The sequence below is a fragment of the Salvelinus fontinalis genome, chromosome 35 (genome assembly GCF_029448725.1).
Source record: "Salvelinus fontinalis isolate EN_2023a chromosome 35, ASM2944872v1, whole genome shotgun sequence".
In the NCBI taxonomy this organism is placed as follows: Eukaryota; Metazoa; Chordata; class Actinopteri; order Salmoniformes; family Salmonidae; genus Salvelinus; species Salvelinus fontinalis.
Window position 1 is genome coordinate 15,449,627 of NC_074699.1, and position 15,949 is coordinate 15,465,575.

Consider the following 15,949-nt stretch of genomic DNA (forward strand, 5'->3'; position numbering starts at 1 on the left):
CAAAATAGAGAGTAAACTACCACTAGACCTTAAGTAGACTACCATTGTTTTAAATTAAGAGCTACTTTGGGGACAGGCTACTCTTGAGTTACGCGCGATATAGCTCAGTGGCGCGGTGAGTCACCAGCTGGTGAAAAGTGATACTTGAGAACACAGGGAGGAGTAGGCTAGCTAGTTCGTTTGCTAAAAACAGATTTCCCGTACAGTCGTAAGTAAATGGAGAAACTGTCTGTAAATATAAAACTATGGATTTAACGAATTTACACGTTTTTGACAGCATAACATGTTTTCTGTCTCTGACAGTTCCAGTATAGTTCTCATTTTCTTCACTAAAACTGGCCATTTACACTTGGCGGAGGTTCCGTTTGTTTTATCTGAGTTACAGGCGCCGCATAAACAAGTTAACACTCGCTTAGTTTGGTCAAATATATTAGATGGAATCGGAACCACTGCTGACTGGAAGCATTAACTACGGCTCCCACCCTGACAACAATGATCACCTTGAAAAGGGATCCCCAAAGACAAGACGTCTGTCCTACTCGGTTGCTGCAGAGTATTGCTGTGTCGAAGGGGGTAAGCGTTTCAGTAGTTCACAATATTTGAAGCATAGCTTCCTAACATGTTATAACACGGTCATAACCATTTTGTCATAACTGACATAATCTGTCATAATATTTTCACAACGCTGTCATTACACATACTTAGACCTGTTGTGACATGTGACATATGATACGGTCATCTACCCTTTCGCCATGAAGCATAGCTTCCTAACATGTTATAACACGGTCATAACCATTTTATGTCATAACTGACATAATATTTTCGCAACGCTGTCATTACACATACTTAGACTTGTTGTGACATGTGACATATGATACGGTCCTCTACCCTTTCGCCGAAGTATACGATCAGGCCACTGATCACCCAGTCTCTTGTCTGGACGGTGTTACACTGACATGAGATGGAATTAAAATGGTTGTATACTACGGTCAACCAAATTGTCACCAAATGTAATTATTGACTGTAATGTGACTACCGTGAGCGCATACCCCGTAGCACTTCCAGGATGCTCTGTATCTCCTCGCATCTTGAACAAGGACAACAGTCTTGTAATGATCCAGCTTCTCCATGAAGGTGGACTGAAGCCGGGATGGTTGTAATCCTTCTGAATTCCTTCTCAATCTGTGAGAGAAAGAAACAGAGAGATTTGTGACTGATGCTGTGATGAGTATCTCAGGTCAAGACAAAGAATAATGATTAATCCTTACATTAATTATTGTCTATTGTCATTCAACTGTAATTTGACGCGAGTGTGCTGAAACAGGCCCGGACATTTGTCTTTGAGGTCACTCACAGGAAGTTAGACTCCCACGTTTTTTTATGGCAGCCTCCCTCCAAAGCCTTAACCTCCACAATGGATACAGATGCATGAGCTAGCTACTTTCTCTGAAAAATATAAGTAAAGAACAGAAATCAGAGTAGAGTATGCAACAATGGGGTAATACAGCTAAAGAAAGACACACTAAAATCTAAGGCTACATACCAATAGCTAACGAATTCACACATTGTCAAACACATTAGAATCTTATTTTCTCAATGTTTTCATAACATATAGCTTACGTTAGCTATCAACTATTCATGTAGCTAGCTAACTACAGTACCTAGCTAGCTAGTGTTTGTTAATCACTACATATGTTGGTGTGCACAACTACTAGGTAACTATCCACCCATGCATCGTAACGTTGTAGGCAACAATAGTACTACAGCTATTATCCCGCAAGGTGAGGTATTAAAAGGTATTGAAAACAGGGGTGTCAATCATTTTTACCCCTACCTTTTTGAGAAAAAAGGTATTACTTGTTAAACAAGATATTTTTCTGAGCCATTGTATTAGTATAAAATAATATAATTTCCCCATTTGTTGAGAATACAATGTAGCTCAGTATTTCAATTATTTATTTTATACAGTAATTTTTGCTCATTTTATCAAGGTTGTCAATAATTTCGGACACCACTGTATATATTTATATATATATATTATTATATATGGAATTTCATACTGTCTAGAGGCCTATCACATACATCACCATATATCAGTCATAAGTCACAAATGCTGTCCTGCTCTTGAAATCATGCAAGTCATCAGCAACAGAGCATTGGGGTAGGCACATGTTTGATATCAATGTATGTGCAATTGCCATGGTAATAAAATGGTCCATTTCAGGAAATGTTATAAAACATACTATTTACAAGTAGGCTATGCTTGAATGGAGTGGTTTGTCTTGTGTGGTAGGTTTCGTGGGTTTTAACACTCTTATGTAGGTGTCATAACCAGCCATAAAACATTGTAATATATGTCACAACACACATAACTATGTGTTATGACCGTGTTGTAAGGTGTTATGACGCTATGCTACAAGTAAAGTGTTACCAATTGTTTTTAATGTCTCAAAACTCTATTTGAGTGGTCCACAATGTGTTTATAAAAAAATCTTTAAGAATCTTGGTGACAGGAAGTGTTCTTTGGCAGCATATTGTGGACTGATTTTGAGAAAAGTTGCCCTTGTCAGAGACAGCCATGATGAGTGATGACGCATAATGTGGTTGTAGTCAGCAGTGGTAGTGTGGAGGGAAACAAAGTCTAATATGAGTCATCCAGTCTGGGTTAATAACAATTGCTCTATGGGCAGGACATGTTCTTTCAAAATATGGGAAGAAAATAATAGTCACCTGAAAAGGGAAACACTATCAAACATGCATGTGACCATGTATTATGACTGGAAAATGTACCTTTAAAAGTTAGACCAGTGGAGTGACATTGCAGAGGCAGTGGGATTCTGGGTAAACGGTTCAGCTGTATGTTGAGAATTTGAATGAAGCCTATCATTCTTGTCATACTAAATGGAGGGAAACAATAAACAGCCCAAATCCTATGAATTGCCCTGAAGCCAGGTTGAAATGCCAAGCTCCACATTGTGTTATATCCTTTTGAACAAGGATGGCCCTGCCCTAGATTACTCTGCCCTTTTCAAACGTCCCGTTTTACTGATGATGTGCAGCTCTACTTTACACCCCACACAAAGCTTTTGAAAGGCAGTCATGTAATGAAATAGACTACATTGCCAAAAGTATGTGGACACCTGCTTGTCAAACATCTCTTTCCAATATCATAGGCATTAATTTGGAGTTGGTCCCTCATTTGCTGCAATAACAGCCTCCACTCTTCTGGGAAGGCTTTCCACTAGATGTTGGAACATTGCTGCAGGGACTTGCTTTCATTCAGCTACAAGAGCATTAGTGAGGTCGGGCAAAGAGTAGGCTTGTCTCAGAGTCAGCGTTCCAATTAATCCCAAAAGTGTTCGATGGGGTTGAGGTCAGGGCTCTGCTGGCTAGTCAAGTTATTCCACACTGATCTCGACAAACCATTTCTGTATGGACCTCGCTTTGTGCACAGGGGCATTGTCATGCTGAAACAGGAAAGGGCCTTCCCCAAACTGTTTCTACAAAGTTGGAACCACAGAATTGTCTAGCATGTCATTTTATGCTATAGCGTTAAGATTTCCCTTCACTGGAACTAAGGGGCCTGGCCTGAACCAAGAAAAACAGTTCCAGACCATTCTTCCTCTTCCATCAAACCTTACAGTTGGCACTATGCATTTGGGTAGGTAGCGTTCTCCTGGCATCCGCCACACCCAGATTCATCCGTCGGACTGCCAGATGGTGAAGTGTGATTCATCACTCCAGAGAACACATTTCCACTGCTCCAGAGTCCAATGGCAGCAAGCTTTACACCACTCCAGCCAAAACTTGGCATTGTGCATGGTGAACTTAGGCTTGTGTGTGGCTGCTCAGCCATGGAAACCCATTTCATGAAACTCCCGACGAACAGTTCTTGTGCTGACGTGGCTTCCAGAGACAGTTTGGAACTCGGTAGTGAGTGTTGCAACTGAGGAAAGACCATTTTTATGCACTTCAGCACTTGCCAGTCGCGTTCTGTGAGCTTGTGTGGCCTACTACTTTGCGGCTGAGCCGTTGTTGCTCCTAGACGTTTCCACTTCATAATAACGCCATGTAGTTGACCGGGGAAGCTCTAGCAGGGCAGAAATTTGACAAACAAACTTGTTGGAAAGGTGGCATCCTATGATGGTGCCACATTGAAAGTCACTGAGCTCTTCAGTACGGGCCTTTCTACTACCAATGTTTGTCTATGGAGATCGCATGGCGGTGTGCTCGATTTTAAACACCCGTCAGCAACGGGTGTGGCTGAAATAGCCAAATTCACTAATTTGTAGGGGGACAAAGACAAATCCAGGAGATAATATGGCTTCTTGACACAGATCAGAATAGCTGTATGAATTTGATATATTATTGTAGACCCAAACTGTAAATAATAATTGAATTGAAGTGACAGTCCAGTAAGTGAAAGAGAGTTCAGTTGACATTTAGATGTGTGATCAGGTCTGTGGAAAAATGCCCGGAATCGGTAGCTAATTTAACCTGACTTGGCGAGGGATGTTAGAAGCACACTTCCATCCAGACTTGGTTAAAATTCAATTGGAATATTTGAAAGATTAAGATGAATTCAGACACGCTAGTATTGAACTTTATTGCAAACACATGCACACAGGCCTATCGTAGGATTAGGATATGTGCTCAGACTTTGACCTCTGTGGAACAGTCTGTTTTTGTTGTATAATCAGTGGCCACTGATAAAAGGTGAGCATGAGATGCAAGGTTTTGGTTGTGGTTTATTAATCAGCTTGAGAAAAACTACAGATAGGTCGATAGGTTTATTTTCAATGTTTTGTTTTCAATCAACACAAAGTATGACTTCATTTGCTTGAGAATAACTATTGTTTTACATCACTTGCTTTACCATTTCCCTCTCCTCTTACACAGCTGATGAGGATCTCTACCTCCAGCAAGCTGTTGTGTTTATTGAGGACGCCATACAGGTGAAACATACATATCCTTTGTATGAACTCTCGCTGTAACTGATTGAAATATATTATTTGTATGACTTGTGTTGATTATGAACTGTCCCTAAACTGCTGTTTAAAACAATGAAATGTGTTTCTCGTTCTACAGTACCGATCCATCAATCATAGAGTAGATGCAAACTCTTTACGTCTGTACAGGTGGTACTACTCCAGGTTATGGCAATGGTAAGCCGCTACTGTCGTGATGAGTCAAAGTATATTGTTCTGGATTGTTCTGCACGTTTCTATTCTTATATTTGTCCTATCCTCTGAAGTCAATCATTATATCCTTTCTGCACTGCATCTCACAGCAATGTGCAGTGTTCAGTATTGTCATCAGCATTGGTGACTTAACTCTGTCCTGTCTTAGCTTCCTCTGTGGTTAAGTCTAGTGAAAAGAGCACTTTATGACGGTGAAGCCAACCATCAGCCTTCCCGTTCTCAGTTTGAAACCCTCTCACAGGTTTTGTGTCATTGTTAAACGACTGTCTGTGTTGCTCAGGGGGCTGGGCCTGACTATTGCGGTCGTCTTGATGCTGGCTTTCATCGAGAGGCCCTCGTCCTTCTCCTACACATCAGACCCTCGCTTCAGACCTCCCCCCTGGGAGCCCCCCTGTGGCCTGACAGAGGGCATAGAGATTGTCTGCCTCATCATCTTTGCCATTGACCTCACTACCAAGGTAACCATCAGGCCATGTTTCTGACAATGTCAACGGGGAAGAGAGTAGATGGGCAACAAGAAATCTCAAAGTACATAAACATCCATTTTGTGTATTTATTTGCAATAAATATATATATGGCTCGAGCTTAATCTATTGTCCTTAGAGCTATTTGATTGGCTGGGACGAGTTTCGGAAATGCAAGTGGTTGATTGTCTACATCTTGGCCGTCTCAGCATCTGTAATTGATTGGACATTGACGTTGAGCATGTATTGTGATCAGGTGAGATCATATTCAAGATATTGGTTTATACATCCTCTGTAACATGTCTCTTGACAGTTGATAAAGGCATGGTTTACAATACAAAGACTCAAATGGAATATTGCTCTTTCCCTTTGTTGTTCGATGTCAGAACTTACGAGTTAGGAGACTCATTCGGCCCTTCTTCCTCCTTCAAAACTCCTCCCTGATGAAGAAAACATTAAAGTGCATCAAGAGGACTCTCCCAGAGATAGCCAGGTAATTGTGTTAAACACCAACACTTTGTTCAATCTCATATCTTCACTTCACAGCTTTACAATGATCATCAACCTCAAAATACTCTCACTTCTGTTATCACATACATAGTTCCCTAAAACTGCTATAACTCCTATATTTGGGGTTATATACTGATACATGATTCACTCTTGTTTCAGTACACGTGAGACCCGCAGAGGGCACCCTAATCTACTTCTCCTCCTTAGGATGGATGCCTGTATGTAGGCTTGACTGTCATTGCAGAGGTGTGTGTCTAATGCACCACTCCTCTCTCTCTCTTACCTCCCAGTGTTATCCTGCTCCTGGCCCTCCACCTCTGCCTCTTCACCATGATTGGCATGTTGCTCTTTGCGAAAGGAGAGGTGCGTTCTGTTACACCCTGCTGGCTGTACTGTTGACGCCCAGTTCTCAAGCCTGAACGTGCCTTTTTACCTTACCTCACTACTGTTTTATTCACTCGGTGGTACAGGCTTTAACAGAGCTTGTAGATGTGTAGTATTACACCAGTCTGAATAGAGACCTGTACAGAAACTCACCCCCAAATGACCAGGATGAAGCACAATAGATGTCCATTTAACATTGTTGTTATAAGGGAGTTAAGTATCCCCGTATTACCTCTGTTTTGTCCCTAGAACCCAAAGCGCAACGGGGAGTGGGAGACCTACTTCAGAGACTTGCCCACATCTCTCTCCTCTCTCTTGGTGCTCCTCACTACAGCCAATAACCCTGATGGTAAGTTCACTGTGTAGGTCATAGTGAATTAAACATATATTTTCTGCTGCACAATATACAGCTGTCTACTCCACCTAAAGCTGTCTTCGTGTTTTTAACAGTGATGATTCCGGCCTATTCCTTAAACCGAGGATACTCCATCTTCTTCATTCTCTTTAGTGGTTTTGGTAAGAGCTAGCCACCAAATGAGCTGTTCAGGGACAAGGAAAATATGAAACAGATTGAGTGGAAACACAGTCTGTTGTTAATTTGTCCTATTTACTGCTTCCAGGAACCTACTTCTTGATGAACTTACTAACTGCCATCATTTACAACCAGTTCAGGGGATACCTGCTGGTGAGTTTAAGACTGGCACTGGACTGATATGATTTAAATATCAGTGCATTTTAAGGTACAGTGTAAACCCCATAGAATATCATGATGAAACTGTTCTCTTGTGGCAGATGTCTGTCCAGGCATCCATCCTAAGGAGGAGACTTGGCATCAGAGCTGCCTTTGAGGTCATGTCCTGCCAGGGGCGGGGTCACGACGCTACACACTCAGAGGAGCATGTGTAAGACTGCCTATTCTCTTATCCTTAAGCCCTACTCACACAAAGACACACACACTCTGAATGGCCTTACATCTTGTCCCTCCCAGAGAGCGTGTGCGGGTGGATGCATCTTTGCAGGTCATGGCGAGGGTACAAATGAAGTCCTACTACAGACAAGCCATCATCAAGGTGAGAAAAGACTACAGTGCAAATCTTTAGAACATGTGGATAAACATTTGAATATAACTCCCTTTGAATGTGCCTGTTTCCCTGTCTTTCTCTCTCTCTCTCTCTCGCTCTCCCTCTCTATCTCTCTTCCTGTAGAGAGTGCAGCAGTTGTCAGATGGCTTCATCCAGTGGGAGGCCTTCCGGAGTCTTTTTGATGAGCTGGACAAGGACCGCATCAAAGAGGTGGAGCCACATCTCATTAACCTCTCTGGGATATGTGGGACGCTAGCGTCCCAACTGGCCAACATCCAGTGAAAATGCAGAGCGCCAAATTCAAATAAATTACTATAAAAATTTAACTTTCATGAAATCACACATGCAATACACCAAATTAAAGCTACACTTGTTGTGAATCCAGCCAACGTCTCAGATTTCAAAAAGGCTTTACGGCGAATGCAAACAATGCTATTATCTGAGGACAGCACCCCATCAAACAAACACAGACCATCATATTTCAACCCTCCAGGTGCGACACAAAACGCAGAAATAAAGATATAATTCATGCCTTACCTTTGACGAGCTTCTTCTGTTGGCACTCTAATATGTCCCATAAACATCACAAATGGTCCTCTTGTTCGATTAATTCCGGCAATATATATCCAAAATGTCCATTTATTTGGCGCATTTGATCCAGAAAAACACCGGTTCCAACTCGCGCAACATGACTACAAAAGTAGCTTTGTCCAAACATTTGAAACTACTTCCTAATACAACTTTAGGTCTTTTTCAACGTAACTAATCGCTAAAATTTAAGACGGGATATACTGTGTTCAATACCGGAGGAAAACAATGTTTAGCGAGCCTCTGTGTAACGTACCTCTAACAAAGATTACACTTCCCTCTAGCCTCGTTCTGAATACTGCTACTTCTTCATTTCTCAAAGGAAAAACCTCAACCAATTTCTAAAGACTGTTGACATCCAGTGGAAGTGATAGGAACTGCAAGAAAGTCGATTAGAAATCTGGATTCCCAATGAAAACCTATTGAAGAGAGAGTGACCTCAAAAAAAAAATCTGAATGGTTTGTCCTCGGGGTTTCGCCTGCCAAATAAGTTCTGTTATACTCACAGACATGATTCAAACCGTTTTAGAAACTTCAGAGTGTTTTCTATCCTAATCTAAACTAATAATATGCATATCTTAGCCTCTAGGCCTGAGTAGCAAGCAGTTTAATTTGGGCACGCTTTTCATCCAAAATTCCGAATGCTGCCCCCTATCCTAGAGAAGTTAACTACTCTGTGCTTCTTCACCGGATCAATGTTACTGTTTTGGATGAACTTCATTGTTGGTTCTAAACTGGCTTATTTTACTTGTCTAAATGATAGCTAGATTGCTCCTGTATGATTTGACGAGTCTTCATTGTCTTTCTCCTGCAGCACCCTCCAAAGCCAGAGTACAACTCTCCACTCCTCCAGAGGCTTCAGTTGGTTTTCAGCCACTACTATGTAATGATAGTGGGCAACGCCGTGGCCCTGGCCAATGTCATGTGCATCTGTGTAAGTCCAGGACCTGTTGTTTGTTTGTCCAGCATATTAGACCGAGGCTCAACTTGTTTGGTCTCTCTGTTTCTCTCTGTGTGTTGCAGACCATACTGGTGCTTGATTCCGAGAAGTCCATTGCAGAGCGGGATGACTACTACATGGAAGTTATTAACTGTTTCTTTATTCTATACTACCTGATGGAGATGAGTCTAAAGATATTAGCCTTTGGGTGGAAAGGCTACCTGTCATACAGAAACAACATATTTGATGGACTTCTCACAGTTTGCCTTCTGGTAAGATATTCTGTAAATGACAGGAAACATATTAAAGGTGCAATATGTAGAAATCACTCGACAGTTTCAATGCTTCTCCTAATTTCATTTTGACAATGTATAGTGTGTGTAGAGAATCATTGTACAATCTAAACTGCTCTGAAATATATTTTCAATAACCAAATATATTGTTTTTTTCAGCTGTTTGAAGCTGGTGTACAAAACCGAAAGAAAAAAGACGCTAAAACGTAACTTAACGGGGAGCATAGAAAAAGCGCACATAGAATGGGTCTACCGCTTCTCAAATCTATAACTCACATTTCTATGTGAATCTCTTCGGGTCGCCCCAAAAAGCTACATACTGCCCCTTTAAGCATATTTCTGTCTTGGTAATATAACTGAAAGTATTTTATTTTTATTTTTTACAGGTGCTTCAGATCACCATTTTTGCCACCTACAGGCTTCCATTTCCTAAATGGTTGGTGTCTTCACTTCGGTCATATTTCTCACTCAACAAATGCATTCTGTATAATGAAATTGTCTTGACGGATGGTGCTCATTTGTATATACAGTTACAATAGTGATGAAAGAGTAACTTTGTTTACACACACACTCACACACAGGTACATGGGGATGGTCTAAAACAGCAACAGAAACATGGACATGAAGATATGTTACATAGTGATAAACATAGCAGAGGAAGAGAGTTACTGAATAAAATGCTATGAATGATAATAGATAAGAAACTAAGTAACACTGTGAGATTGAATACACCTTTGTGTTGTGTGCTTGTCCCAGGAACCCAGCGTCGCGTGGTCTGATGTCTCTGTGGGAGATGGTGCGTCTGGTCAATATGCTCATCGTCGTCCGCTTCCTCCGAATCATCCCTGATATCAAGGTGAGGAAGTGGTGCCGCTGGGTAGTATTAGTGCCATCATTTTCAATATATGTGATAAGACCATTGTATATGTTGTATTTTGCTCCACCTAGTGGTGGAAATGGTTTATTGCTTGACTTTTGCTCTATTTTGGTGTACTCTATGTCAATAGAGTTGTATTTTTGTAAATTCATGCCGGTACAGCCAATGTCTTTATCATTTCTGGTTATGCATGTTGGTATTACAATATATAAATAGTCATCCTTGTGTTTTAATGCCTCTTTTAGCTGATGGCCCTTGTAGCGAGTACTTTGGTTGACCTGGTGAAAAACCTCCGAGCTTTTGCAGGAATACTAGTGGTGAGTGACACAATGACACTGTTTTTTTCTCTTTCGTTCGCTCATCCAGCTAGTCATTTTAAATGCATCTCCATACACTAGGCGTCTGTTTGCTGGACATCATGGATTCCCTATCACAGCTAACATCCTGTTTATTCTTTAGGTGGTGTTCTATGTGTTTGCTGTCCTTGGCATCTGGCTGTTCCAGGGAGCCATCACAGCTCCAGGGAAGATGAGGTACAGTTTGACAATTATGTATTTGAAAGCTTGTACACTATTCACAAACATCAAAAGTAGCAATGGCCTCATACAGTAGCTAATATGGCTGTTTTAATGTGTTTACTGTGTGAGGTAATTGGAAGTTATTTTGTACGTATTCATTACAGTGTGATGTCCAATTCCAGTATGGAGAACATCACCATTAACTTCACCATGGAGTGTGGTTCCTACGAGCAGCTGGGCTACTGGCCAAACAACTTTGACGACTTTGCTGTGGGTGCCCTTCTCTTGTCTCTCGCTCATCCAGCCCGTGAAGTAGAATCATAGGCAGAGAACACATGGGAGGTTTAGCTCAAGGCGAATATTCTGTCTACTGTTGTAAGAGAGCGGTTTAATGAGAATAGACTTTGGAGGGAATGAAACTGTAAAACACATGGTTGGCATTCTATCTGTGACTCATGTGTACTGGTTCTGACTGGGAAGGCTAGTGTTGTGGGGGTAACCTCTCAAGAGGATAATGCACTGAAGTAACTTTTAAAAGACACCCGTAAAATACCATGGTGGGTATGTTGACATTTCAGTCCTGATCAATCAAATGAATCTTTAAATTGTGTCTAAATGTTGAGAGAGAGAGAGTGGACACTAACCTGTGTTTTCTTTCTCCTCTCCCTCGGTTTTGCTCAGTCTTCCCTCGTCCTCCTTTACAACATCATGGTGGTGAATAACTGGCAGGTGTTTATGGATGCCTACACCAGATACACCACAGAGTAAGCCAACAATAATACAAATCCGTACATGAGTTTTATGATCCAACTGTCAGACGCTTCAATTCGTTTCCCTATCCACTAGAGGGCAGCAGTTGACGCTGAAGCACATCAGTCCTTTTCGTTATTTGCCCTGCTTAAAGAGGATGAAGACAAGTTAATTGTGCATGGGGCTCCGTTTGTAAAACAGTGATTATGGGTAATGGGGATGTGTCCATGTAAACAGTTGATCAGGTTTCTTCTCTCCTCCCAGGTGGTCCAAGGTCTATTTTGTCTCCTGGTGGCTTACCTCCTCTGTCATGTGGGTCAACTTGTTTGTGGCTCTCATTTTGGAGGTATGTATCATCTTATGCTGGCCTGATTTGTACTTACTGTAGTTTAAGTGCAAGATGTTTTCTGAAAAGATGTAAGCTCAATGAATCCTCCGTTTTATGTGAAAGAACTTCATCTATAAGTGGGACCGAAGTGTCACATGTTCAGTGGCGGACGTTGAGCGAACAGGCTATGAGACCACTGTCCAGCTCATGTTCAGGTAGGTTGCTTTTTTAACTCCGCTCTGGCTTTTTGCTTCTGTTTGTTGTCTGGGCGGTTGCATATTCCTACTATTTGGTGTTGGTTTTAAGCCTATCCCAGTCACAAACTGGGATGCCCTCACTGTCAGCGGTTCTGCCAGTTCTCTGTGAATGCACTCAAATGTTTTGGCTGTACGTCATTTAGCATCAAAAGGCACTGCCTAAAACCATGCTCTTTGGCTACTCACATTTCACTACTGTATCACTTTTCCCAAAAATCTTCGGAAATGCTTTTATCTGGGCAATTGTGTCTGGTGAGTTTTCTGATAGCAAACTCTTAAAGGGCAAGTATTTTTTCATGACCTAGCTTGCAGATAATTAATTATATCATTTAGGGCTGGGAATTACCAGGGACCTCACGATATGATATTATCACAATACTTAGATGCCGACATGTTATGTATTGCGATTCTCACGATTTTATTGCGATACTGCAATTTTGTTCGCGATTCGATATTCCAAACATATTGCTCACCATGTCTGCTGCAGAGTGACAAGAGAGAGCCTTGATCAGTCATGGAAATGAAAGCGTTGAAAACATGTTGGCTCACTATTTATAGGATAGGCGCAGGTACAGCTTAGGTGTTTAGGTGCAGGTACAGCCGACTAGCATTTTTTTTGTAAAAATCGTTACTAGTCAAAGTATCGATATAATATCGTCACAAATAATATTGCAATATGTAACTGTATCAATCTTTACCCCATCACTAATATAATTGGTAGCAAAAACATCCGCCTACCTCTTTAACGGCTTAACTAAACGCATGTCGCTAAAATATTTGCTGAAGGTGTGGTTGATATGTTTAGCAGGGACAAGTCAGAAGAGCAACCCTTAATGCCCGTCCCTAAATGCACGTTGTGGACTACAGCAGCCGCTTGCATGAGCGTGCTTTGCTTCAACTCGTTGTGTGTCTCTTGACACAGTTTCATGTCCTGTCTTTAAAACTACGCTGTACCTTCCAGAGAACAAATTCAGGAGCCTACAGAGGAGGAGCTGGTTACCCAACTCCACCAGCACCCTCACCTGCATCTCAGCTGATGACCCTTCACCCCTCACACACCATTGGACCCTGCGTCCGACCAGGCTTGTGCCAATCCAAAATAAACAGGGCCTTTACTGGCTATCACGTATTTCTGTGTGAATGGCAGGGACTCAAAAGGGACAATATTGTTAGTGCTCTATCAATTCTGATTAGTCCTATGTTGTCACATTTTGTATGTTTTTACACTCAAACCACTGAACAAATGCCTCTCTCCCTGCATCTGTTACTTTAAAAGTGAGTTTGAAAGATTACGTTGCTAAGCGGTTTGTTCATATTAAGTCTGTTATCACTTTTGTTTGATGGCAATCACTATATGCCATCAAACAAAACAAAATACACCTCTGTTCTTAATGAAATTATTTAATAGGGAGGTAAAAGGACTAGTTTTTATTCGTATATTTGTCATAAAGCTGTTTCTTTTGCTTACCTGCCTTGCAATGTAAATAGGATTTTAATGCAATTTATAAAAAGAAAGCTGTACAGGGGGGAAACATGGGATGCATTTTATATTTGTGCTTTTAGCTAAATAAAGAAATCTCAGTGAACTTTAAATTATGAAATATGTGTTTAGCATGGCTGGAAATTATTCTCTCAAATGTGTAAAACAAATTTTAGACAAGACCCGCCCTTGTTGTTTTTATGCATTAGGTAAAATATCTCTTGGATAGCTACAGCTACAATTTCATCTTTTATTTGTATTTTTTATTGAACCTTTATTTAACTATCTTGAAGTTATATAATTACCTGACTGTTGCAATCAGTTGGAAGGTGCCGGCATTGTGTGTTTTCTGAGACCCTCGGGTCTTCCCAACCATAAGCACCAACTGATGTCTCCCTCTTCCACACTCATCAGGCCAGGCTAGTTAGTGCTAAGATTAAATGAAGACTCCTGCTGATGCATCCTGGTGATGGTCATTTCAGATAAGGGTAATTAGCTCTCCCCGGGGCATGCAAGTCTTGACTGAGGAATCTTGCTCACACTGCGGAATGGCATGGTGTAGAATGGAATGGAGAACTGTTATTCTACCTGAAGGGCAGTGGGAGAAACATGTTTGTTTTTTTATCCCCTTTTCTCCCCAATTTTCGTGGTATCCAATCGCTAGTAATTACTATCTTGTCTCATCGCTACAACTCCCGTACGGGCTCGGGAGAGACGAAGGTCGAAAGTCATGCGTCCTCCGAAGCACAACCCAACCAAGCCGCACTGCTTCTTTAACACAGCGCGCCTCCAACCCGGAAGCCAGCCGCACCAATGTGTCGGAGGAAACACCGTGCACCTGGCCCCCTTGGTTAGCACGCACTGCGCCCAGCCCGCCACAGGAGTCGCTGGAGCGCGATGAGACAAGGAAATCACTACCGGCCAAACCCTCCCTTACCCGGACGACGCTAGCCCAATTGTGCGTCGCCCCACGGACCTCCCGGTCGCGGCCGGCTGCGACAGAGCCTGGGGGCGAACCCAGAGACTGGTGGCGCAGTGCTCTAGACCACTGCGCCACCCGGGAGGCCCAGAAACATGTTTTTGTGAATAATAAAAATAGCATGTTTTACAACATCATAATAAAATGCAATCAGAAAGATAATTAGGGTGATCAAGGCATGGCACCGTTCTAGGCATTGTCCCTGGGGTTTGTTCTGTGGTTCTATGCTAATAGAGTACACAAACACACACACACACTGGTGTTGACACTCCACACCCCACACACTCAAGCATCATGTTTACTGGAAACAGACTAGGGCGAACAAGTAAACCTCCAGAGGGCCTGACATCAAAGCTCTGACCTCCTCCTCTCTTCCCACTATTTGTTTGCTTTTCCACTTGGTGAGTTTGGGCTCGTGCAAAGCCTTACCACAAACCCTGTCCACAACCACATAAGAATGTAGGGACATATCAGGTTAAAAGCCCATTGCATGACAATATGACAGACCATTGAGATATGATGTAGGGCTATCTGGACCCTTCTCTTTGAGTCTTTTCAGAGTAGTGAGTTCTACATTCTAGAACAGGGATGGGCAACTGGCGGGGGCCCACTTTTGTAGGCCAGCGGACCAATTAGAATTCTTTTTGGGGGGGAACTCAGTCGGGGTCTGAACTTAGAATAATAGAATACCCAATATGCAATTTGGAGATTTGGTTGTGCATCAGAATTACCCCATGACATGTTTTTTATTTATTGGTAAGTTAGTTTAGCGGCCAGCTATCTAAACTTGTAGTAAGCATGGTCGAATTACCAACCGGCCTGGGTCCCATTGATCATCAGATATCATATTAAAAACTGCAAACATTTGCCTCCACTCATGGCAAAATGTGTAGAATTGCATGAAATTAGTTATAAAACAAAAACATTTTCTCTATGCCCATGGCAAGATGTGCAGAATTGCAGGAAATTAACTTAAAACTTAAACTTAAAAGGTTGAAGCTTCCATCAATTTTGCCAACATGTCAGCCATGTTCTATCTAGATCCCACCACTGCAGTGAAGGCATCGCCAGAGGCATCCCAGATGAGGCATGATTGGTGATAATTAGAAACAGGTGGTTAATGAGTCCAGCAGACTAATGACTACTGTTTACCCAGCTTGATGAGGACAGATTAGGTCAACAGAGCCTGGCTGTCTGGAATACCAACACTAGCAGGAGGGATAGGCCTAGGTGATGTGTGGTAGAGCAGGGGTTCCCAAACTCTTTTACTCAGGCCCCCTTTCCAGCATTGGAGAACA

At 41.9% G+C, this 15,949-nt stretch overlaps 1 protein-coding gene across 1 annotated transcript; it reads left to right on the forward strand.

Annotated features, from left to right (window-relative positions):
• The first annotated feature begins 31 nt into the window (after positions 1-31).
• tpcn2 (two pore segment channel 2) lies at positions 32-13,785 on the forward strand. The gene is made up of 24 exons (XM_055899284.1): positions 32-573; positions 4,900-4,955; positions 5,089-5,165; positions 5,482-5,659; positions 5,805-5,921; positions 6,052-6,158; positions 6,466-6,538; positions 6,809-6,908; positions 7,010-7,075; positions 7,180-7,244; positions 7,352-7,461; positions 7,548-7,629; positions 7,765-7,851; positions 9,044-9,163; positions 9,253-9,441; positions 9,849-9,898; positions 10,219-10,318; positions 10,585-10,656; positions 10,799-10,872; positions 11,022-11,127; positions 11,539-11,621; positions 11,872-11,953; positions 12,059-12,150; positions 13,154-13,785. The coding sequence occupies exons 1-24, from the start codon at positions 435-437 to the stop codon at positions 13,227-13,229; spliced, it is 2,301 nt and encodes a 766-aa protein (XP_055755259.1). The 5' UTR covers positions 32-434; the 3' UTR covers positions 13,230-13,785.
• Positions 13,786-15,949: the final 2,164 nt, after the last annotated feature.